A 25,097-nucleotide genomic window follows, 5' to 3' on the forward strand; every position below is an offset into this window, starting at 1 on the left:
CGTTGCCTTAAAGTCACATGAAGTAAGGACTCAAAATAACAAAGGTGTGACTGGAAAAGGACGTCTTTAGGTACCGTCTGTATCTCAGCCCCCCCCCCCCCCCCCCCTCTCTCTCCAACAGAAACTCTTCCTACCACGTGATTTGTAAAGATGTGCCTGCCTGGGAGTTTCAATCTGCCATCGTTTAAATGAAGAGCCCTCCCGATGTGCGATTAACGTTCCAAAGAATATTAGTGTCGCCACTATTGCGCGGTGCAAATTCAGAATAAGGGAGCTTAAGGTCTACCTCGGAGACCCTCTGTCAAATTCAGTTTCCATGATTTGGTTCCTGATTTCCGGAGAACCAGGCAATTCGGTCTTTTGCTTTGGTGACTGACAGATGTAATTATTGTTTGGAGAGACCTAACGAAGCCGAGTGCAGGAACTGCTCTGTCAGTGATGACCATCCGGGGAGCCACAACTCCCACAAACAACCTTGTGATTGATTCGACGGAAAGCTCAAATAAACAGTTTCCCAGAAGATGGAGGAGGTGGTGGAGGAATCACAAAGAAAGCGCTGAGCAGTCAGAAACAACACTTGGCTCTGGGAACACACCGACGACACAAACAGTTGTCCAGGACCCTGCAGGATGGCAGCAGTACAGCTGTCCCAACCTCTTGAGTGCGGGCTCCTTGAGGTCTTAAGACCTCACGCAATTGTGGCTCGCATGTCAAGTTTCAGGCGAAACCCTTTGGAGAACATCACCTCAGCTGTGGCAGCGATGGGCAACGAGTAAATGTTGTTGTGTCTGAGGTGGCCGAGAAAAGGTCGACCCTCAGCGGGGGGGGGGGCGACAGGGAATGTGACGACAGCTGCCCGACGGAGCCGGCTTTCCCGTCACGCGGGTCGAGGTGTGGTAGCCGGTGGAACGGGGGAGCACTGATATGCAGCGCCGAGGCTAAAGAGAAGGAAAGTGAAAAAGAGCAGCACAAGAGACTTTTCAGACGGGTGAAGAATACAGCAGCCAAGTTTAACATGCCAGAAGGGCAATAAATGCATCTGAATAACAACATGAACAACCGCGCCCTCTCTCCCACTGGCTGGTTACATTTTGGTAGGATTTTAGATTGAGCTAAATTGTTTTATGTTAAATTAGTTATGTGGAAATGTAACGCATTATCATGACATACCTTCTTGGCAGAGAAGGTTCAATATCCGATTTCTAACCAAGTGCTGATATCAGCTCTGAATAGTTACCCATCGGAGGGACATCAGCTCAGCCTGCGGCGCACCATGTGAGACGGGCCGATTGAGGCTAAATGGCAGCAGAGAAGCAGGTCGAGGCTGCTAATAGACTCTCTGGGTCAAGTCCTCCCATCAGCCCCCATAGCTCCCCGTATACACATGCAGTACATCTGCGATGGCAGAAACCCAGCTTTGTAACGGACTTTGACGCTTCAGCCACTAAGGGCCTAATCGGACATTTTTTGCTGCATCAAAAAAAAAACTTGAATTCTTTTGAAATCGCTATGATTAGCAAGGACATTAAGCGCGGCCACAGGGAAAGTGCTATATGGTGTGACCCTCTGCGCCGCTCCACCTTTCATTAGAGTGATCCCTGTATAATCACTTCTCCTTGGCTCGGGGGCGCGACACTCCGTGTGACCCAGTCTGTGGGTCAGCGGGAGCAGCCAGACACGTGACCGCGTCTCCTCCTGAAGAAAAGTTGTGTTTTGAGTGTTTTCAGACATGTTGCTCTCCCCCGAGAGGCGAGGCTGCCACTACAGCCCGACACATTTTTTTTTTTTTTTTAGCCATGTCAAGGGGTGAGGGCTTGTGGTGTGACTTAATGAAGCGCAGGCAGAGTGAGCACGGCTATTGATCTTCCCTCTAATGATTTATGCATGAAGTAGGAGCTAATTACATTCTAATATATATGCTGCGGTTATACAATGGAGAAAGTCCATGAAGGCACAGAAATATAAATATTCTCTGACTCGAGTGAAGAGAAGTAATCACTGAAGCTGCAGAAAAGAGAAATAAGACATCATAAAAATGTTAACAGTGTGATATGCACAGTTTCCTAAAGAAAGTGTTTCGACTAATACAAAAAGTTTTGGTGGAGACATTTAACAATGATTTCAGGTCCAGGCCGTGACGTAGAGATCTAAACATAAAACTAATCAGGACGTCTGCTCACACTCTTTCAGAGGAACAGGGCTGCTGTTGTCCTTATCTTCCCTACATAGAGCCCCTAATTGCATGATAAGTGTGCTTACTGCACTAACGTTACTGCTTTACATTCAGTGTGTGTGTGTGTGTGTGTGTGTGTGTGTGTGTGTGTGTTAGAGCTAGCTTCAATGGCTGCCATTCAAGCACTTCACTATGCTCATTTGCAATCTGCTCTCCATATTGCCAGGCTAAGTGGTGACTAAGTGAGTGAGACCTATTTTTAACCCCCCCCCCCCCACCCCTGTAACTCTGGCAAAGCCTCTCTCATTGAAATGCTAACACGGCTAAAGGCAGTTACTTTTTCAATCAGCAATGGGGGGATGCATGGTTGTACCTTTTTCCATTTCATTTAAAACAACGGTGTGGCTTATCTGGGCTCACTGAGCTGGACGCCAAAGGACATTTTTATTATGCTTCCATATGTGCAAATCCAAAAGCCTGACAAGGCCCGGCCAGTTTACTTCATCAGCCATAAGATAAGGAAATAAGTATATTGATAAATCCCTGGACGCGCCAACGTCTATGAAGACATTTGCTCCACGGCAATGTCCCTAACTGATGATACATTTCATAGTCCTTGCTTGCAGAGGGTTTAAGCACTTGTTGATCATCCTTTGACTCATAATACCTGGCTATAAATGTGAACCCTCTCTACTGTGACAACGCAACAGATGGGCCTGGGGCTTAGGTGGAGAAGGGATTCTGCTGATGACACCTGCGCACCAGAAGTGCTCTTCATGCTCTTGAGACGTTGTGTGCACAGGTACAGACACTGATCTCAGATTGTAAGCTGCGATCGGATCAGTCTCAATCGCCAAATGCAAGTCTCAAGTCAAATTAATTAGCGTGCAAGTGTGTGTCCCAGGTTGGTACTTGACCTCAAAAATACTAATTGGTTTGATGGTGGGAAAACCAAATCCACGCAAACGATGCCTGCAGAGCATTTTCATTTGGTTAAAAATGTTGCAGAAGCGTTTCCTCCAGAGCACACAGGATGGTACTCTTCTACTTTTCCCAACAACAAATATTCACCGGGGAGGTCAGGACTTTTAGGAACCCCAGTCCAGGCTGTACGGTGTCGCATGGAGTAGGGAGGGTGCGCCGCGGGCCGCGGTTGGCGGTTTGAACTCCGGCTGCTCCATATCCCATGTCGAAGTGTCCCTGAGCAAGACACCTAACCCCTAACTTCTCCCCGGTCAAAGTGTAAAAACCATTAAAAATGCAATGTAAGTCGCTTTGGATAAAAGCGTCAGCTAACTGACCTGTAATGTCTCTAACACACACACACACCTGTTCCTGTAAGTGGACTTATTTGGCATCTTCGCCACATATTCATAACAAAATATCTTTAATAGAAGTACTGTTTTTGTGGTTTGACCATACACACACACACACACACACACACACACACACACACACTAGTCATGCTAATACATTTACATAAAGAAACACACACACCGTTGGCTGTGGCTGGTTATTATGTATAAACTGGAAAAACAGTGGCAGCTGGTGTAACTGGACGCTTTACCAATAAGGAAGGGTTCAACACCAAAATGCAGCCGTATCCCCCCCCCAGGTATAAGGTAATTGTGCTCCAACGCTTCACTGCTTTAAGGTACAAAAGGTTAATATAATGACATTGTCTCAAAAAAATAATAAAATGCTCTCAGTGCACTTGTAGTTAGTCTTTTCCTGTGTAGAGAAATAAACCTCCCAGCAGGCAATGAGGTGTGAAATGAGGGCGGTTGTTACATAACATATATTTATTCAGCAAAACACCTCACTAAGCCCATTTAAAGTGAATATACTTAATGGAATATATTCCTATTAAAACTGCTAATTGACTGTCACTAGAATCACTTTTTGCAAATTGAAAGACGGTTTCAACTGGAGGTGGCACTAACCTCTTTGTAATCCGCTGCTTTTCGTTTAATAATGCAGAGAGATGTCATGTGTATGAGATGGACCAATGTTGTGTGTTCGGTGCTTCAGCGCATGTTATCTCGCAACTGGTTGATCATCACCTCTTCATATTTTTCCACTCTTGGACATTAGCTTTAATGCCTTTTCTCAATTATTTTGACCGCTTGGTGTGGGTTTGTGTGTGTGTTTTTATAAAATTGTCGGGGGTGAGCTTTGAGGCAAAGGAGAAGCAGAGTCAGCGTTGTAAGAAGAAATGCAGCGCGCCGTTTGCCTTGTGCTGAACTCCAAATATAGGCATTCAAACACAAAGACGCACTGACATTTCTCCCACTGTGTGACCCGACAGCATGAATAGACCGAAAGAACACACAGGAGTTTACAAAACAAGCAGTTTGCACACAATGTGGAGGCTGAGGGCAAGGTGCCTAACTAAGGCTTTAGCTTGTCATGTTTTCTTTGGGCAATGCAGCTGTGAGTGTGTTTGAACTGTGACCTTTGACAGCTCTGAAAAGGTGTGAAGTCATGGCAAGGTGAAAGTAAACACAGGGCCTGGTTTTCCCTGACTAATCCCTTCAGGATGGGTCATCTGGTTTCACATCATCATGTTACTACTATTGCTCATTGCATCTGCCGCTTTAAATAATATTATCTGCTATTTAATGGATGGGCGGCACGGTGGCGTGGTGGTTAGCACTGTTGCCTCACAGCAAGAAGGTCCTGGGTTCGATTCCGCCCAGTGGCCTTTCTGTGTGGAGTCTGCATGTTCTCCCCGTGTCTGCGTGGGTTCTCTCCGGGTTCTCCGGCTTCCTCCCACAGTCCAAAGACATGCTCTGGGGATCAGGTTAATTGGGGACTTTAAATTGCCCGTAGATGTGTGAATGGGAGTGTGAATGGTTGTATGTCTCTGTGTAGCCCTGCGATTGGCTGGCGACCAATCCAGGATGTACCCTGTCTATCGCCCGAAGTTGGCTGGGATGGACTCCAGCCCCCCCGCGACCCTGTGTGCAGGATAAGCGGTTTGACGATGGATGGATGGATGGCTATTTAATGGCCGCTTTTTCCAAATGTGTATGCACTCTCCCTGTAATGTACTGCTGTTTTCCAAAGTGCATTCATTAGAGGTTGTACATATTTAGTTCGGGCGGATTCCGAAATAATGGAAGCATTGAAGCAGTGTAAGACAAACTTATCTCAAGTTAGTTTGCAGCCTTTCAACCGGAGAGGCATCAGTCCAATATTACCTTGTTGCCAAGCAATGGGGGCATAGCTCATCGACCTGGCTGCCTCGAGCCACTGCAAGTGCAACCTGGTTAAATTCTTATTTAAGTGTCTTCCTACCAAGAAATTTACACTTAAAAGATTTTATTACATTAGTTTTAATTGTGCAATCACTTTTAGCACATGATCAAAATACAGCTGTTTACCAATAGCTAGTGCAACCCAATCTTAGACCCTCAATCTTGTGGTTGCTCCAATCATTGAATGAAAATTGTTTTTCAAGGTTTGCAAAGGTGTATCACCCCAATAGACCAAAGATTAAATGTGCTGGGATGTGTTTCCTGAAACCAATTAATATCACTATAATTGCACTGCTACGTGAGTCACAACACTGACATCGATCAATGATTCCGCTGTAGCTGCTTGTGAAGGGTGAATCTGATATCAGACGGAGCCATGAGCTCCGACACTGTATGCAATTAAACACATGATTGGTAGTAGGAGACAGAGGGTGGGGGGATCCAACGCCCGTCATGCCGTTTCCTCCGCCACTGAAAAAGTAATTTGCTTTACTTGGCGAGAACGGCTTTTTACTGATGGGGGAGATCAGTAGCCATAGAAGATGGAGCCCAATAGAAATATTTTAGTGTTTGAGGACGCTAGTTAAATGCAGTGTAGTGTCGTCAGCTACGCCTGAATGAGTAATCCTGTTAAGGTTCAATTAATATGTGCTTTAGAGGCGAAAAAGGGCACATTTGAAATGAACCTATATAGTTTTCTATACTGTTTTCTTAGTGTAAATATGTCTACTTTTATTTTTGCAGTGTGGAAAATTCTTGAAACGGTACCAAAATGGGACACTGCTCCCGTTTTTTAATGACTCCCTTGTGGACATTTAGGGTTGTTGCATTTGAGGACAATGTGTCAGATTATTGTCGTGCTGCTGCTCTCTTACCAAAGAGCTATTCCAGTGTGGAGGAGTGACACATTGGAGGCGAATCCTCTTTGCCTGGCAAATGCAAGGTAATGCAAAGAAGTGGAGGAAGGCGAGACTTGTGCGACTTAATGAAGCACAGGCAGAGCTTGTGCCAGAGCCCTGCACTGCGACTGTTCATTACCTGCACCGATGGTTAGAGGGGGAATATGGCTGGTGCTGAGCGTTTGACAGCAGGTTTGGGGGTGGAATGTAACTGTTTCACAGTTTTACTTTCTCAAAATATTTTTGAAGCATTATTTTTTAACATGAAAATGAAAGAAAAAAGTGTGATGATGTGAATGGAGTTGCTGGTGTTGATGAGTACACAGAGAATTATCAACTGCATGTGCAAGGTTTAGCGAGTTTGAGCTCATTCTCTAGCTGTCAGGCCCACGGCGTCGCTTGTTCTGGTTTACTTTTGCACACGTTTGATTGTCCTCTAAAGCACATTAGCCTTGCCTGAAGTTTTTTGTCGGACAGATCTATGGAGTTGTTTTCGATGTACCGCTACACTGGTTTTGTCTAGCTGGACTGAGTTCTGTGGATCTGGCTTTTTGGCTAAAGGTACAACACCAGAACTAGGCTCCTCTGGTCCAAATGGGGTTTGAGTTCTCAACTTGTGACCTAATAAGCACACGTGTGCACATCAGTCAACTCAAGACTAACCTTTAACCTTGAGGTCACAGAAAATAACCGTTGGTTAAACACCTACAAAGACATACAAGGGTCTGTGCCTCCAGTTGTATTGATGGTGGGTCCTCCGAGCCATTCCACAAGCCTCGTCCTCCTACCTGCTGCTGGTTTGTCATATTTTCCAGTGTGGGTTGAAGCAACGGACCATCCAGCCGCAATAGAGCCTCCATTCATTCATTGGACCGTGAGAGGGGGTTGGAGGCTGCACCTAGTAACGGCTGTTGCTCTCTTCTTCTTGTGAATAGGTGTGGATGTAAAAGGTTCTGAGTCATGAACTGTTCGTTTCATGGCTCAGGAGAGACCAGCGCTGGTCATAATCCAGACTTGAGGGAGTTTTTGTGGGATGAAAAAAGAGAGGGAGCATTGTTGGGTGGAGAGGGACAAGCTTTGCTCTGTCTGTGATAGTTTTTTTATTTTTTTTTATGAGGTCCCGCGTTCACATGCAGGTTTACTGCGACCCCTTCCAGGCAGTTGCTCTTAAATACATTGACGGGGAAAGGTTTTGATTGGCCGAGAAGCTCAAAGAAACCAAAAGAGAGGAAATTACTCTGCGGATTCAATGTATGTACCACCATGGGAATCCAAATGGGCCACGCCTGATGCGATTTCTGGTGTCAGAAATGACCGTTGTGCATATGTGATTTGGTCCATAACCCCTTTTTAGCCGCTGATTTTATGATTAATGGTTGGGGGAGGAGATGAGGGCCTGTTGCTGACAGTGGAACAATTAATTCCTCCACTCGGCTGCCTTTCTCTGCAGACAGAATGAGACAACCACAACCGAACCCCCCCCCCCCCCCCAGCGTCTGTCAGAAAACTGCTGAACACTGCAATACATAGCCGGTAAACAAGATAAATAATGCTCTAATTCATTTTTTGATAGAAAGTGGGCTGTTTAATATGTGGTAGGTGGCAGAAACAGCGAAGAGTTTCCATGGCTTGCAGTAAGCTCTCTTACAGTGTGTCTGTGAACGATAATCTAATCTCGTTGTCATTTTTATACACCCTGAAAAGCTGCATTACTTCAGCGAAAGCTATTTGTACTTATTTATTTATTTTTGCATTGCTAAAAAATTATTTTAACACACCATCTGTATTCCACAGCCTCGGCATGACTTCACTCTCACTTCACTCTCTTTCACTGTAAGGAATCCCTGAGCTGACTCGATCTTTCTCAAGGAAAATGAATTGCATTCTTGCATGTTAAAAGAAGGGAGGTGTTTCGAGACAGATCAACGGTTTGGCTTTTGAGGCGAAGAGCTGATGCTTTAACCATGAGGAAACCACAGTGAGAACCCAGCACTTATAAGTCAGGAGTGCCAGACTTTAACAACTAGAGACATCAGTGCAAGATGGAGAGGAGGGATGTGGTTTCACATGACTGATGGCGCCATAAAGCGTAGACTGACAAGATAAGGGGCTTTAAAAGAGGCGATATCGAGACACTGTTTTCTCTATGAAGTCATGACCGGGTCACTGCGGAGAAGAGTTGCATCAAACTGGGTCGTGTGAAACGCTTCGGTGTGTTACAGCTCCGCTCCGTTCACAGGGAGGGGAGTCCCAGCTCTACTAATCGTGGCTAACCTCCTGGCTATAAATCCGTCCTGGTTGCTCTAATGGCGTCACATCAGAGATTCGGCCTGGCTGTGTAACATCGTGGGGCATACGGATGGCATCAGGCCCGTTGGTGGTTGTCACAACAAGTGTGCTGTTCGGACGCCTGACGGGCAGAGCGGCATGGATCTGGCTCGTCATTCACTAATAACGTCTCAAAAGGGCCGTGCAGGCCACGCAGTGTCAGATGTTAGAAACTTGGTCATGGTTGAACTCAGCTCCTTTCATTTCTTTTTTTTAATTGCCAGAATGTTGATCACGCAAACCCTCCTGGGTTGAATGACCACTTGACAGTGTCTGAAACTGAAATACATTCTCTTAAATAGAATATTACGCAAAATAAAACTTTCTCCCGTCAGCAGGCTGCCTGACTTGTGTGGTCGTTACACCACGGAAGCGGTGTGGGTGAAGGAGGCGATATAAAAGAGTTACTTAGTGTGTCCCGTTGACAATATGTCCACTCTTTCATGTACCACCAAGAGCGTCACACCAGCTGTTTCCTCTCCGCCTGCCTTTCTCTCCCTTTGTCATCTCTGGACGTTTTCAGGGCCTCTGTGTCTCCAGCAGAAAGAGCAGAGGCACAAAGCGCCGAGTGTATCTCTGCCAAGCCGAGAAAGGTGGGGCGCCACACTGTTTTTTGGGACCTCAGATTGAATATCTGGCTCTGAGAATTTTGGCTTCAATAGGTCCCAATTTTTCCTTCCCAGATGGTTCTTTTAATGATTTTATCAACCACACTTGCCATATAATTTCAGTCCTCCTAGTGCATGCGTTCCATAAGTGCATGTATTGCTTACATATAATGTGTATTTATTCATACAGAAATGTCTCTATATCTATTGCTAACAGCCGAACTAGAAGGGTAAACTTGTAACATAATTCTTCCTAAATATCTGCATGTTGGTGTCAATTTGTTAGCATGATGACGTCAGCCTTTCGCTCAAACCCTTCTACAAGTGTAGCCTCTTAGTTTTGTTGGATTTAGGTCGTCTGGGTTTCATTGAAAAGGTCAATGACCCATAATGTGTTTTTTTTTAATAGATTTTTGTTCCGGTCTGAATATACGTCTCTGAGAGACACTAGACACATCTAAGAAATGTAATCTTATTTGATATAAGACTATCAAGTTATAACAGATATTAGTTGCCGCATTACAAATAAAACATGTTGTCTGGCTAAAAACAATCCCACATTATTCAAACCCAAGTTATCAATACGGCTCGTTTTTTCGTGGTGAATATGTCAAGGGCTTTTAAGAAAACCGGGGACACTGTCCCACACTCGGATGCCCCCGGCCTTTCCCTTCTTTTTGCACGTCTCATTGTGTCCGCAACAAAAGCCAACATCGCACAGGCCGCACGAAATTCATATTTCGAAAGGTTGTGATTGTGCTGTCGTGAATAGCTGGCTCCAGCGACTCGCCCTGCGGGCCTGTCTACCATATTCCCCTTTACAACAACATAACATATTTAGACTGCTAGAAAAGAATTTGATGTAACCTTGCTCCCTGCCTCTTTCACAAACTTAAAGTGATGGGAGAATAGAGGGATTACTCGTTACCTTTTTCAAGTCTGAATCTAAACCCCAGTGGTTGTTGCTAGAAAAAAACCTTTTCATTACAGCCTTTCAAGCGGTACCTCGAGCCACTCTGTCACCATTGATAGGGGCAACTTGGTGGTAATGAAAAGGAGACAAATTGTGTTCGGCCCCAGAGGGAAAATTCCAATTAGCATAGCTCAAACTCTGCTGCTTTCATGCGAGTTTGCCGTACGGTGCTTTGGCCACGATCGCAGGGTGCAATCAATCTGTCTTGTGGCTGCTGTCAAAGTCCGACTTGCACCATATTGTCTCGTCACTCTGTGGCCGCCTGGTGCCGGGCAGCTGGACAAGCCTCTCGTTTTTTTCAAGAGGCTTTAAGTTCAGAGGAAAACAAAGGAGAGTCTAAGTTAGATGATGTAACCCCCCCCCTCCCCCCATCTTTGTTTCCACTTATTCTTCCTACTCTTCTGATTCTACCTCGCTTCTGTCAGCCTCGTTGCCTTAACTTTCCTAAGACGTTCCCTTAGTCTGCGATCAAGGAAATATCCGTTTTTTGTGCAGATGGTGCAGAATCATAGCCGAGACTAAATCAGCTCCTTCATTACATGCTTGGCTCAGGAAACCCTCCAGATAATTATATTCCTGATGTAGAGAAGGACACTGCCACTGAGCGGCTTGGTAACAAAGTCCAGCTTTGAACAAGGACTAAAACGGGCTCCTATGCTCTTGCTCGGCCCTTAGTATGAGTTTCAGATCTTGATCTATATATATGCCATGCTATAACTATTCTCCTTTTACATACGTATGGTCAAGTTTCTTGTACCACTTGTGTTAGATTGCTTCTTTAAAGCATAATAATATTAATATTGACAATCAACCAAAACGTTACTGACTTGACACACGTAAATTGAAGTGCCAATTCGCCATTGTATTTGAAAATATCATGCTCAGTCAAATCTTTTGGCCCCCAGATTCCATTGGGCGGATTGGAGATTTGGTCCTTGAAATAGAAACACCTGTTCAAGTTGGATTAGTAGGGAGCAGAGCTCTATTTTGGTTCAGCGTGGATACTTGCCCATCCCGCCCTGGGTCCTAATGGCTGACTGGGTGTGAAACGGATTCCTGGTGTACTCATTTATAGTTCGTGGTGTGTGAGAACTCACTATCTGGGTTTAATTTGGACAGTTTTTGTGCTATCATAAGCTTTTACTACATCTTCTCACTTGCTAAATAATAGCTAACAGGAGATGTCAACATAATTGTTGATATAAGTGCAACAGAGCTGCACACATAATCAGGTAAATCTGCGGTAAATAATGCCATGTAACTGGCCTCTATGGGACTGTTCAGGGTACGTGTTGTGATAATGAGGCTGGTTAAAGGGTTGGAAAGGTGTGAAGGATTAGTGAACACCACACAAATCACAACAGGTGATGATGAGGTCAAATGCTGCATGAAGACTGGCATGAGTAAAAATGTGCCAAAAATAACAATGCTTATTAAAAAAAACATGACGATTAGATCCAATTGTGAGAGTTGCAGTTAACATTTGCCACACGTATGCATTTCAAATTCCCTCTTGTGATCAAATTAAGCTTTTACAGTTGATTTTTATCTGATGGACACAATTGCAACGCAAAGTTTAAAGCAACAGTTTGACATTTGGGCAAATAGACCTATTGCTGTCTCAGAGTTCGTTAAAGGCTGATACCCCTCACGTCACAAGAGTAAATATGAAGCTACAGATAGCAGCAAGTTATCTTAGCGTAGCAACCAAATGTCCAAAGGTAACAAAATCCTCTTACCGTCAGCTGGTTTAGTTTGCACAAAAATGTAAGTCTAAAAATGTAAGTCTTTCTTGACTCTGTACTAGTTGTCAAGTGACCTTATCAAACGCTTTTCCTTTTATATACTATTCGTTTATGGCAATGAGGAAGTGAGCTTTTTTTTTCTTTCTATTGTTTGGCGCGGTGATGATTTTGAGCTTTCACCTTTCACCCATTCTGGCGACCTTACATCAGCTCATCAACGCCTTCTTCCTTCAGGCCAAATAGGGTTTGTCTCCTTTCCAACGTATTAGGAAGGATGACAACATGTGGAAAAACCCCAAATCCACAAGCTTTAAAAAAAACTCCTTTAGAGACCTGATAAAAGGATGCACATGTGCACTCTGCCGTACAGCTCAGCAGTAGTTCATCGTGGCCATTTGGATTCCCAACATGCAGTACATGTGTGCACATACGGCTTGCATGAATGTGTTCTTAATGTAGTTTGCTTGCACTCAATTTTGTGTTTAGAGGTGTATTTTGTTACGGTATTTCATCTCCGAAAGTAATTTCCACCATGTAGGTTTTCACCTGCTAGACCATGCAAGATGGGGTTTAACACCATTGGTAAGAAATGCTTCTGCTCCACATAAAAAATGGGTTTTTGTTTCTTTAAATATCCAGCTCTAATTGTTTTCAGAATATTGGCGTGCCGCACCCAGCCTACTCCAGAGGATTCTTTTTGGCTGGCTTCAAACAGACTGTGTTCACAGAATTTGCGGATGAATCTACCTACAATTGGGTCAGAATGTGTATTTATAGACACAAATCTGTCTTTTAAAAACTCATTGAACACAAAACAGCGCTAGTTACACTAAATAATGTGATGTAATAATGCAAGGTAAACACCAGCTATGATCAGGTTCTCTCATATGTGAAACAACCACTTTCTTAGAGCATCAAAACACTGGGCTAAAACTGCAAGAAAAGAAGAACAGGAGATGCAGAGGACCAGCAAATAAATTCTTATCCATCCCATCTTCTCCCAGGCTGTACTTTTAGTAACAAGTTAATAAGGTGAAAAATACATTTATCTTAAAGGCCATCAGTCTTCATTCCAGCATGTCGCCAACTCGCCACTCCTCATTACTCTGCTGAGCCTCACAGCGAATGATATGTCCAGGAATCGCTTAACGATTCGGTAATGAAATCCTCCTCCCTTGATGTGTTGTTATTAGGAAAGGCTAGAGCAGAAGCCCTGTAGATTCCCACTTATTGAATCAACTGTGACCTGACATCAACGTTCATCCCTGCAACGTGGCTCCAGCCAGGCGCCGACACTTCTGCTCTTGCCTGCCGCGGCTGCAGGGAGAAAGTCCTCGACAGCCCCGATAAGCGGATCAGACCTTACATATTGCTCCACAATTTCATTAAGAGTCACAATTCTCCACGATAAACTCCCCGGTGCAGTCGGAGCAGATGGCGCGACCTGAGCGTCGGGGGGGGGGAGAGGCCTCCGATGGAATCCCCTTAATAAGGGAAGTAGGCCAGCAGCAGGCGCTTTAGAAGATAACTCCTTCCTTTTCACGCAGCCGTTTGGCGTTTATATGTCCATCCAGACGAAACGCTACTTCCTGGTTTTCAAGGAGTCAGCGGTTCGTTTTTAATGGTGTTCGTTTAAATGGCTCTACATCGGTTCCATCTGCAATTACATTGCGCTTGCATTGAAGCATTTGTGTCCACGATTGAATATTTTCTCGTTGCAAAATAAAAATCTGAAATAGTGATTGAAAAATATAATCTCTCTGCGTCGTTCCTGCTGTGAGTAAACAGTCATTAGTTGATTCAAATGCTGTTGAATTGACTGTTCACTGAGCTGTGGTGTTTCCCCGTCAAGCTTTCCATTTACCACTGAATAAAAACAATTAGACACAGTTAGACAACAAAAATCTTCCTTTTGACTGACAATTATAAATGTTATTAGCTTCAGCTAATTAGGGTCATTTTATCTCCCTGAGTGCCATGTGAAAGGATAAATAAGCACGAGAAAATGTGCAGCTTACAGCAGATGAATACACACTTAATCCATTCCTAACTCTTTTACCCTCGGGTTTACTCTTATTTATTTAAGTATTTCTTAAGTCTAAATCCATTAAGGTTCTAATACAGCATCCTACAAACTTTCTGCATATTGAGTATGTCCCCATGGACTCTCCCTGTGTGGATCAATCCAAAGCTCGTCAGGCCTGACATGCCTAGTTATGATAAGCTGTGATTGTCAGTGTTTAACAGACATTTTGTCGTTTCTGATCTGTGGCAGACATTTTGGCTCCACAACCCTTGAATTCCATCCTCCTAAAAGCAGCTCACAAATGAAATAGTCTGCAATGAAACGGTTCCTCCTGTTCCTTTACTGCCACGGGGCACTTTTTCTTTTCTTTTCTTTTCTTTCTTCCACCCCTCTTGTTGTTTCAGTCAGCTGATTTACACAGAACTGAATTGAGTTTGCATCACAAGAGAAACTCTGGGTGTTGGGGCCAAGACACTGTAACTGTCCCTCTGAGCGTTTGGCGTCAGCAACCCACATTTACATCTGTCCGCCCGCGACGAGTTTGTCAACTACGCAAGGTTCACTGGCCAGCGGCGTGTGAAATCGCACTTGATGTTGCGAAAGAACATTTTGTTGCTCTACGGAAATCGCTAATGCTGCTGTAACACCAATTACACAACCGTTGGGTTTCAGCGGGAATGTGCCGGGTCACGAACGGGCCGTCCTGCCGCTCTGCGATGTGACCTGCTTTACGTTGGACCTCTTGAGCTTGCAATGAAGACAGTTCAACGTAGTTTATTGACCCCCCCCTCCCCTCCCCTCTGCCTGTCCTTGTCTTTGTTCCCAGAGAACACTGGTGGGATTCTGCCCAGTGCTGCCAGTCTCGGTTGCTAAAAGGAATCATTGTCTTGTCTTGCTGCAGCTTGGTGAATCAATGGGACTCATTGTTCCCTCTGCAGCATGTGGGCACGTGGAGACCCGGCCCTTACTGACGTGTCGTGATTGCAGCCTGCTGGCTGTGCACTCAGCACTATTTGTGTGTCTTCTGTGCCTCGAGAGAGGTTGCAGAGGATCAGCAGATTGTCACATTTCATTCCAAACCCCATAGCTATCAAAACGGGGAGCTCCCCTATCACAAGCAGAGCTGCCATGTCCCATCTCGTTTCTCACCATGCTTTTTTGGTGTGAGTATCTACAAGCATGCTCCTCCTGTTTATGCATGTTGTGTTTTTTTTTTTTTTTGCACATTCTTCTCTGAGCAAGTGAACACAAATGTGTGTGGTTGTTCATTTAAGTGTGTCAGTGAGTGAGTGGCAGTGTGCTTTTTCAGGAGCCCAGCGGATCCAGATCTCCTCTTTTGAAAAAAAACAAACCTGCGGAAATCCTCGTTTGACAATACACAATTAAGATTTGTGTAGATTTGAACAAGCCACTGATGAGTAGGAGGGCGAAGGGATGGAGACGGATAGGAGGGAGGAGAAAGAGAGGGTTCGGGGAAGAGGGGGAGGATGAGGGCGAGCTCTTCAGGGAGGTTTAGTGAAACCACCTGCTTCAGCTCTGGGACTCATGACGGATGAAGAGAAACAACTGAGGAATTGAAGGAGGGAGGAGAAAGGATCAGGTTGGATTGTGAATTGAAGGACACTTTCTCCTCCTGCAAGCTCTCTCGGCTATTAAACACATAAATTAACGCAGTACGGACGTGATGACACTAGGGAAGGGGTTAATTCATGTTAAATCCATGCAAATTCTGGATGATCAGATGGAGCAGTTTTTTTTCCCAAAAATATGTTCTAATTTGATTCAACCCTACCATAATTTGGGCCCGAACAGAGGAAATTTAAAGTTGTTAGTTTTCTTTTTTGTTTTTAATAAGCACTACATTCATTTTTAGACATTGTATACTTACTGCAAATAAATAGCCTGATTGGCAGCTTCAGCTGAGTCCTAAGTAGATTTAAGATTGCATGCTTGCTCGGTTGGTTTGGACAATTTGCTGTACAGCCTAAATGTTTATTATTTATGCAAAACGGTTAGATAGTGTTTGCTGGAATAGTTTCCATTTTTCCCTGCAAGAAAGTGAATAATGTCCCTAAAAGTATTTCCGTTGATAACGTGAGCTTACAGGTCGTTTGCGAAATATACTGATATTAACAGGGTTTGATTCGCACCTTCACATCTAACTCGCGTATGCCCGCCTCTGCTGACTTTGGCTATTTCCACCTACAATGGTGTAGTCAGATCAAGGCCCACTGGAAAGCACATCTGGACACCTGTGGTGTGAGAGCGGCTCTCGTCCCAGGCCTCGCCTGTCATGATGGTGTGTGGGCTGCGGCGAAGCCGAAGCTAACAGCCCACCACCACACCGCAGAAACCTGCCTTCAGAGTCCCAGGCCATGCACTGTACACGGAACACACACACACACACACACACACAAACAAAGTCCCATGAGGCTTTTACTGTCCAACGGCTCATTGTGGCGCATACAACGTTTTGGTTTCTTACTTATTAGGAGCACCTTGCTGACTTAGACATTTTAATATTGATATTTGATTTAATACAATTCAGCAAACTTGATGCAGCAACATTAGCCCGGCCTCCCTTACAGTGGACCCCCGCATTTCGTGCTGAATACATATTCAATCTTCACCCACATTGTTTAGTGTCCATACTAAATTGGTAAGAACAGCACATGGAAAGTCGTTTAGGATTAAGACGTTCATGTTACAACTCTTGAGTGAAAGTAAAATAACAGCTTGTTACTATGATGTCAAATCTGTTGAAGGTGAGCGGAAAGCCAAATCCCTCCAAATGAAACCGCCCGAGGTGTCACGCCTGGATTGGGACCGGCTGAGCACATGTTGGAACTAAAAGACGGGTATTTCAGTTCTGGTGAGCGCAGGATTCTGTGTGTGAGGAACGTTTTTAGTTGACTCTGGATGTGTTTCATGTCTGCTGCAAGGGATCCAAAGAGCATGTTAATTAAATACGTTTACTGTAGGCTGGACTTACTCGGCCTGATATGACTGGTAGCTTATGGTGGTGGATGTTGCTGTCTTTCTAACATGCCTCTGCTTGTACTACTGTTTTTATTCCATTGTTGACGTTGAGGCCACAGTGACTGTTGTTGTTTTCAACAACTCTAGTGCGAGAATTACAAGGCAAAGTGTGTCTTTCCTTCGATGAGCTTACCAAAAAAGAGAACGGAAGCTTTTACAGCAAAAATTCCACTCCTCACTGTTCCCATGATGATGATTTTGCTCTTTCTGGCACTAAAGCTTTTGAGAAGTTGCCAGTTTATATGATTCATACATAAAGGATCCATTAGAATGAAATTGTATGTGTCTAATTAAATAATTCGCATAAATAAACTAATATTCCAAGCTGAAAGGGGACTTTACATAAGCAGAAAAACAGCATGCAGTAAAGGCTTGTTTCTTTTCTAACTCTGTTGGGTAACTGTCAACTTCTGCCAGTTGTTGCCTCCCAAGTTGCATCTACACGAGCCTCTGCGGGATTAAACTGAAGACCCTTCTGTCTTCTGGTATCCGAATCAAAGCTTTGACTCTAAAGGAGGCGGAATATGCGTCGACATCTCCCTTTTGTTTTATTACCAGTCGAGTGTTGTGCCATCCATCTCTGCCAACCTCTACACCGGCCGGGGCCTGTGTGTCTGTGTGTACATTAAACTGATTGATGAGCAGTTCATCTGGTTGATGGGCTCTGCGGGGGGGCAGACAAAGCATCCGGCAACGAGAAGTGGATTTGATTTACAACCAGAATTTGCTGGGGCTTGACTCCTTCTGCATTTGCGTCTTAGTGTGACTCTGCAGCCTTTATGACATATTTTGTGCTGTGAGGAAAATCTTCTCTTTGTGAAAATACATTAATATTGCCTTTTAAACATAGCTGAGGTTTCTTTGCACAGTGACTGCTATTGTGCTTCACATTGCATGCAAAATTGATTAAATTAAATGGGTATACACGAGTATAGCAGGAAGGGCAAGAGTTGTTAAAAAACACTGGTCGTCCCATTCAATCAGTGTTTTTTGGAAAGGTAAGTGAATGTTGTACTGTTAATATCACCATGACCAGAAGGCTGATCCAACATTGCCAAGAAAGAAGAAAGTTATCAGCCCAACTGTCAATTTGTGTTTTTCAAGGTCCAATCTAAAACACAGGCAGCTCTTCCATGCACCCAGGTTGAAATCTGGCTCCGTTCAACGGAGGGCAGCTTGTGTTTGTGTCTTTGTGTGTTTGTGCACTCTTTGGCTTCCTGCAGGAAGTGCGAAGAGAATTGGACTGACCTCACTGGTGTGGATGGAGGCAGCTTTCAGATGGCGCTTACAGATAAAAAGGCAGAACGGTCATAATTGTGCCATATAAATAGGGTTTGGGAGGGCGAGATGGCTAAAGCAGACCCAGATCTGGTGTTTTGCTGTGCCCCTCTCTGTTTATACTGCCGCGTTGATTAAATGCAGCTTATTGTCATTGTGGCATTTACTGTACAACCCTTTTGAGTCACAGTTCTTAAAGCTCCTGACAGTGGCCGAGGTGCTCGGGGCTGAGAAGAAGCAACTAAGCGAGCGGGTTGTGAATGAATGTTTTTCGCTGAAGCAAGGGGCATCCGTGTTTACTGAATCCACCCACTCGTCCCCCGACAAAAGCCAAAATCAAGATCGGGTTCCATTGCACACGGATATTGCCAACTAGCAGAGCTCATTGTGCGCACAAAGGCGACCGTTGCCTTTCTATACTGTATTTTACAGATATTTACTGTATCGAGTTAAGCCTCTGTGTCTTTGGCTGCTAAAACCTGATTTAATCCGACTGACCCACGGCGCCGTGCTGCTCAGAAGTCCCATGGGGAGCTTGAAGGACTGGCAGCACACATGTCACCATCACTGATCATCCCGATAAGCGATTGTCATTTGTTTGATTGGATTCTGAGCACGGAGGTTGTTTTGTTGGAGGTTTACTAAAGTATGTGAGGACATGTTGGGAGAGTGTGTGTGTGTATAAAATGTCTGTTATTTTGTGGATTCAGTGGATTAGACGGATAGCGTGAGTGTATTTTTTTTTTCAAATATTAAAGACAGTGAGTGGGAGGATGGGGTGAAGAACACTAACCAAGTGAAACTAACACCCTCCCCTTGGCACACACACTAGCACATTCCTCTCCCATATGGAAACATTATTTTTTATCACCAAGTGAGATCCGCGTTTGCAAAATGTGACATCTGCTTCCACAATATGTTAACCCACATTAAAAGGAGCCTCTGCACGGGATGTGAGTGAAATATTGTTTGACAAAATCATTTTAAGTTATCAGTGAAAGATGACATTGAAATACTGCCAGTGTTACAAGAAACATTGAGAATCGATTTTAGTTGGATTTTTTAATTTGATTTTTTAATTTTCTTATCTGAAACATCCATATCATTGGCGGGACTTCTTTATAATGAAACATTTAAAAATACCCTTCATATATACAGAGCCTGTCAGTGTTTGGGGCTTTTTTATATTATGATTTATTTTACCATGGGCAGCTGGTACAAAACTACATTTTGTAGCTGAGGGAAATAGAAAAGTTCTCCTTTGTCGGATAGATTTCCTGCTTTAACTTAGAATGGATTGCTGCATCTTGCTGTTCTGCAGCACACCTCCAGCAAATATCCCCCCTCCCCATCACCTGCCCTGACAACAGGACTGGTTGTGTGTCTGTGTTTGGAATGTGAAATGCCACATATGTGAATGCAGAGCTTCGGGGATCCGTCTGCATCTGTGAGATAGGCAGGTTCCCGGGGAGCTGGCGAGCGGTGCTGCCGTTCATGAATACCACGAGGGGTGAAATAGATTTGAATGAACTTTCAGGAGCGGGCATGCATTGGGGGTTTATGCAGGTGCCGTGTTTGCGCTTCCTCGTGGAATACGATTGCCACTTTTCCCCATGATAGCGATTCCCTTCCTGAAAAGGGGAAATGACGAGATCCTGTCAGCTGATTCCGGATCAGTGGGTCTCAGTCTGCAGGGGAACGGTCCTTCCACGTGGATCCGGCCTTAGAAAACCAATCAATTGGACAGAGTTCTCACAGTGTTCTGAACACATTCCTACAAGTGCTCCCTGTGGTCCTGCGATGTCGTTGAGTGAATCAGACACTCACTATCGTGTCCATTAGTCCATCTTCCTTCATTCACAAAGACGTCCATCGTCCTGTATGTTAGAACAGGGCCGCCGTCAAAGTTCGCTTGATTTACTCAGTTTTCTCTTTGATGGATCTCCAGACTCTGCCCTCCTCATACACCCCCAGCGCCACTCAGAGCCACTAAAAGAGGAACTTCAAAGGCTGGACCTTCCCCAAAGCAGGCAGATAAAGGACGCACAGATTTGAGTAGTCAAATAGCTTTGGGGTGTATAGAAGGCTGTTCATGGTAGACGCGCTGGTGAATGAAGCTGAAAGATTTACTGGAAAAAAAAAAAACATTATATGAAGATTATACGAGTAAATGTCCTTCAGTTGAGATGTTAGTAAAGTTATTTCAGCATTATCAGGAAAATGTTATTCAATTAGTAAAAGTGCTCGATGCACTGCTATATGATTAAGTATATAATCCGATCAGTTCTACTTAACAAATCACAATGCTCACAACACTTACATTTCCCCAAAAATGTTACTTACTACTAAAAATAGTAAATATGTAAAAAGTATTTACATATTTGTAATGAATTAGTTGACTAAAGTTTGGTTATTTAATTTATAACACAACGCCATAATTTTTAAGCCCTTTTGTAGGATCTGCACGCTCAAGTTAAAATAAATGAAATAGAAATAAAAAGTGTCCTGATAGGAAAAAAACTTCAAGTACCCTCAAATGCGTACTCAAGACCAATATTGACTGTATAGGACTGTCCAATCCGACTACCTCAAACAGCCTCTTCGGCTATCACCTAATTACTTTACAAAGGCCGCTGAGTGGTTTATCCCTCCGTAAGGCTGGCAGTGGCATTGGTGAGCTCATTTCAAAGTGTTCCACACAGATTTTGTTCAATCAACAGACTCAAGACTGTGTTTTTAAGGGTTGCGGCCGAGGATTTGTGTCCAGGATTTTTTTTTCTTCTTTTTTTTTTTTTTTTGGAAAGACAGCTGGGTTGTCATCTACCAAAAGCCTGGTGCCTTCTCTAATCTTTAGCCACCCAGGGCCACCCCTGCTGCTGCTGCACTTCACTGAGATGGTTATCGGATACCAAAGGCGAAGATTCTGTCTGTCTGTCCATAAGCTGCCGCTGGGTGTGTGTATCATGTGATTTCACGTCTCAGGGGTTGATGTCGGATGCAGCATCTTTGTAATCCACGAATGTGATGACGCCCGTGAGGGTAGGAAGATACAGAAGGGGAGACTAGTGTTTTATGGGTGAGTTAAAGCTGTAGTTTAGATTAAACTAATCTCAGTCCGTGGTGGTTGCAGCTGAACACAGAATTACACTTTCCAGTCAGTACGTAACTGGACTGGAAAAGGAATGAAAGGATAAACATTGGAGTTGAATAAATTTCGTTTACTTTTACATTATTCATTATTTTTTATCTGTATGTGCCCTTCGGCCGAGTAGACTTTTCACCGTCTAAAATTATGGTTTTATGTGACTGGAGACATGACGGAGGTTAGCCCTTTCTGGTCTCCTCCGACTCCTGATGGAAACATCTGGCTCTTCAGCTGCTTAATGCTGCAGGGTGATGACTCCCTGTCGATTCATCTCTATAAGCAACTCCTCACATGATGCGTTGCCATTTGATACACTGTTAATAAAACAATGTTGTTAAGTGCATCTTTGTAAATATTATATCTGAATTAATGTGACTGTATCTATGATATTGGTGATGTCTTCTTTCACACTGATAATGACAAATGAATTGACTCTTCATTAATTACAATTTCACAAATTATCAGTAAATTGTTTTTTTTAAAACACTGGATTACTCATATTTATATTACAGCAGTATTTTTTGCCTGGACTAAAACTATTTAGAGTCATACTCTGCTGCTATTATTTTAATTGACTTTTTATTGCATTTACATTCACTTATAAACCTCGCTTGACACATTCAATCATTCGCATTTGCCAATACAAAGCTTTTGGAGAAAAATGTCCACCACAACAGTAATTTAAGAGTCCAAACTCCTTTCCGCTTCAATGACTCTAATTTAGGCAACGGCTGCCGTGTGGAAAAGGAGTGTCCTCTGCCAGCAGTCTGCGGCCTCGTATTGATCGCGCTGAGATTAGTGAGGAGACGGCGGGTTGCTCTGCCAGCCTGAGGCGAGCGAGCTGTGGATTATTCCTCTTTAAGCCTTTGTTTTGTTTTATCTTATCCTCATTTCAGCGAGGAGATGAAATTGCATTGTCATTTCCGTTTCCCTCTGCATAGATAGTATCTACACCTCTGTCCCAGCACTGTGCTATGCGTGTTCAGCTGTTTTTATGCCGGGTGTCACCTCTCCAGCTCCTGATTATGGCCGTTTGAACTACCACAGAGATTTCAGGCCTTTCCTCCAGTTTGGCCGGCAAGGACTCACCGTCCAAACTCATTACGTTATTGGAATTTTGGCAGCGAAAGCCCTGTCGACTTCATGGCTACACAAGCGGTTAAAGTGGTGACTAAACAGTCTTGATACACGCTCTGTGGTTGTTTGTTACTCCTACACAATTAACCAATGTCTGTGGCCCTAATCGGGCTTTCTCTGTCACATTTGTCTCCCACGCTGTCTGCTCCAGGGCTCCTAAAATGTTCGCTGTCAGCTTCACTTTTTTTTTTTTTTCTTCCTTCTGGCTCGACTGTATCACACCTTGGGCAAAAATACGTGATCCTTTGACAGATGAGTACATCTGGGATTTTGTCAAACGGTTGGAGCTGCATTGCTTTTTCTTTGATACTTTCCTTAAACGTTTGTTCCGTGTCTACTTACAGCCCAGGCTGCGATCAAACGGCCCCGTACTGCTCGCTGTGGCCCTCTGCGTGGATGGCAATTCCACTGAAATGTACTTTGAGGTGGGATCGTGCAAGAGTAATTATGTGGCATTCAAAAACAAAAAAATGGTATTCAGTAAATAACCAATAAAAGTTAAAATTAGCATATTTTAATTTTTAATTTGATATGTAGTGCTGCCAAAGAGCTAAAGAAAATGACAGAGAGATAATTGTGATTCATTATAGTCTGCATCCACCTAACAGCATGACTTATGATTTCACAGTTGGCGTCTCATTATAGGATTAACATTTCTTACTCAAATGAGTTTATATTATTCGCTTGTAACACACAGCTACATTTCCATGTAAACTATCATCGCCCCCAGAGTTGGCTGGAAATGGCGCAGTGATGTCTTGGAAGAGTGAGTCAAGCCCACCCCGCACTAGCCCTCGCAAAGCTTCAGACCAGTGCAGACTGGTTATGCGAGAGCCCACCTCATCACCGTTGGCGTCTCTCTATTCTCTGTCAGCGGCTCCCTACAGCTACGGCTCTGAATAATTCAACAAAGCAAAAGAGGACTGGCGGAGCGGGAGAGAGGCGATATGGATTGGGGATGATCTCCAGGGCCAAGGATGCACTAGGTAGCAGGAAATTGATTTTTGTTCACGTCAGAATAACCTGGAGAAAGTGTGCTTGAAAGGGAAAGTGCGTTGTGTTATGCGTGCAATGGGGCGTAGGGGTGTTGATCATTGCATGTTAGGGTAGAGAGCTGCAACCACAAGTGAACGAGAGCGTCTCTCTTCTCCCTTTCTTGAAATACTTTATTAATTCATAAAAGCCTCTCTGAGTCCCTGACCTGCAAGATCTCTGCAGTAATGCATACGCATTCACACATCTGGGTGTTTCATCTCTGCAGAGACCTCACAAACAGTTTGCTTGAACGATATCACCCCAGGACACACACGGTGTCTTGACATTTGAGTCCACGTGATTGAGCGGGTTTGCGGGTGGGATTCAGACGTCTCCACAGTTTAATATTTCACAGCAATGACTGAGCAATGCCCTGCAGGCAATAAAGAACGTCAGTCCCGGGGGATTTTAAAGGGATGTTTTCTCCTGATAGCCTTGGTCACTGACCAAATAGGACCCTAAATAACAAATCCTAGTAAGGGGATCCCTGACGGTGCAGCTTATGCCCAACATGAGGACAAAACTCCTGGGTTTTGATGAAAACCCAGGAGTTAGTCGGAATTGGACTTATCTTAAATCCTGTTAATCAGAATTATCGGATGGTTTGGCACTAACATTCATTTCCTACTCAGGAGTAATCATGGTTAATTTCTGTATGACCACATACCTGCAAAAATTCCTTTTTAGGAAAAGAATCAACCATTTTCTTAATTAATCCCACAGTAACTCACCCATTTGGCAAAAGGGGATGTTTTCTGCTGATAGCCTTGGTCACTGACCAAATTCAGTCAAGCTGACTACCTTTGTGTTTTATTTTCGGTCAGTCACAACGTCTGGCGTCCACCGCTTATCTTCGCTTTAATTACCTCTGTAACCAGGTCTGTAATTATGAGTATTGCTTCCGTGTCACCACTGAATATGCCGCGGTGAGGGAACCGCTGTGACCGCACCGCGGCGGTGGTTGGACGCGTGTGACTGAGCTAACCCCTGTCCCTTCGTTTGTGTCTCTAGGTGCCCCTGGTTGACGAAGGTAGTGTCCCCCGCCGTGCCGCTCTACAATGGCCTGGTCTTCCTCTTCGTGTTGGCCAACTTCAGCATGGCAACCTTCATGGACCCCGGCGTTTACCCCAGAGGTTCGTACGCGTGTCCGACGAATGCTGTTTGCATCTTCAAAGAAGTCTGGGGGGGGGAGACACATTGTTGCCTGCAGTATTTATCTGACATTTAAAATATTAGCGTAACGTATTATGCATAAGTTATGTTTCCTTCCCGATGAGCTCTCGTGCATAGGGCGCAGCTTTTTAAAAGCACCGCATTCATCGACCTACTCAATCTCACCTCATTACTCTGCTACCCGCCTTGCCGCCGTCCCCGGGGGACGTTTGTAATGTGCTTGTAAATGATAAGCACTCGTCTTGTGCTTTCTCTGCTCATAAAGGGGTAATAATCAT

At 44.2% G+C, this 25,097-nt stretch overlaps 1 protein-coding gene across 1 annotated transcript in view; it reads left to right on the forward strand.

Moving 5' to 3' along the window:
• The window catches only part of zdhhc8b (zDHHC palmitoyltransferase 8b), a 44,752-nt gene that overhangs the window by 8,937 nt on the left and 10,718 nt on the right, over window positions 1-25,097 (forward strand). The window contains exon 3 of the mRNA XM_040196585.2: window positions 24,658-24,779. Within this exon, the coding sequence (XP_040052519.2) occupies window positions 24,658-24,779 (122 nt within the window). The remainder of the gene's footprint in view (window positions 1-24,657; window positions 24,780-25,097) is intronic.

This window comes from Gasterosteus aculeatus, chromosome 13 (assembly GCF_964276395.1).
Source record: "Gasterosteus aculeatus chromosome 13, fGasAcu3.hap1.1, whole genome shotgun sequence".
NCBI classification, from domain to species: Eukaryota; Metazoa; Chordata; class Actinopteri; order Perciformes; family Gasterosteidae; genus Gasterosteus; species Gasterosteus aculeatus.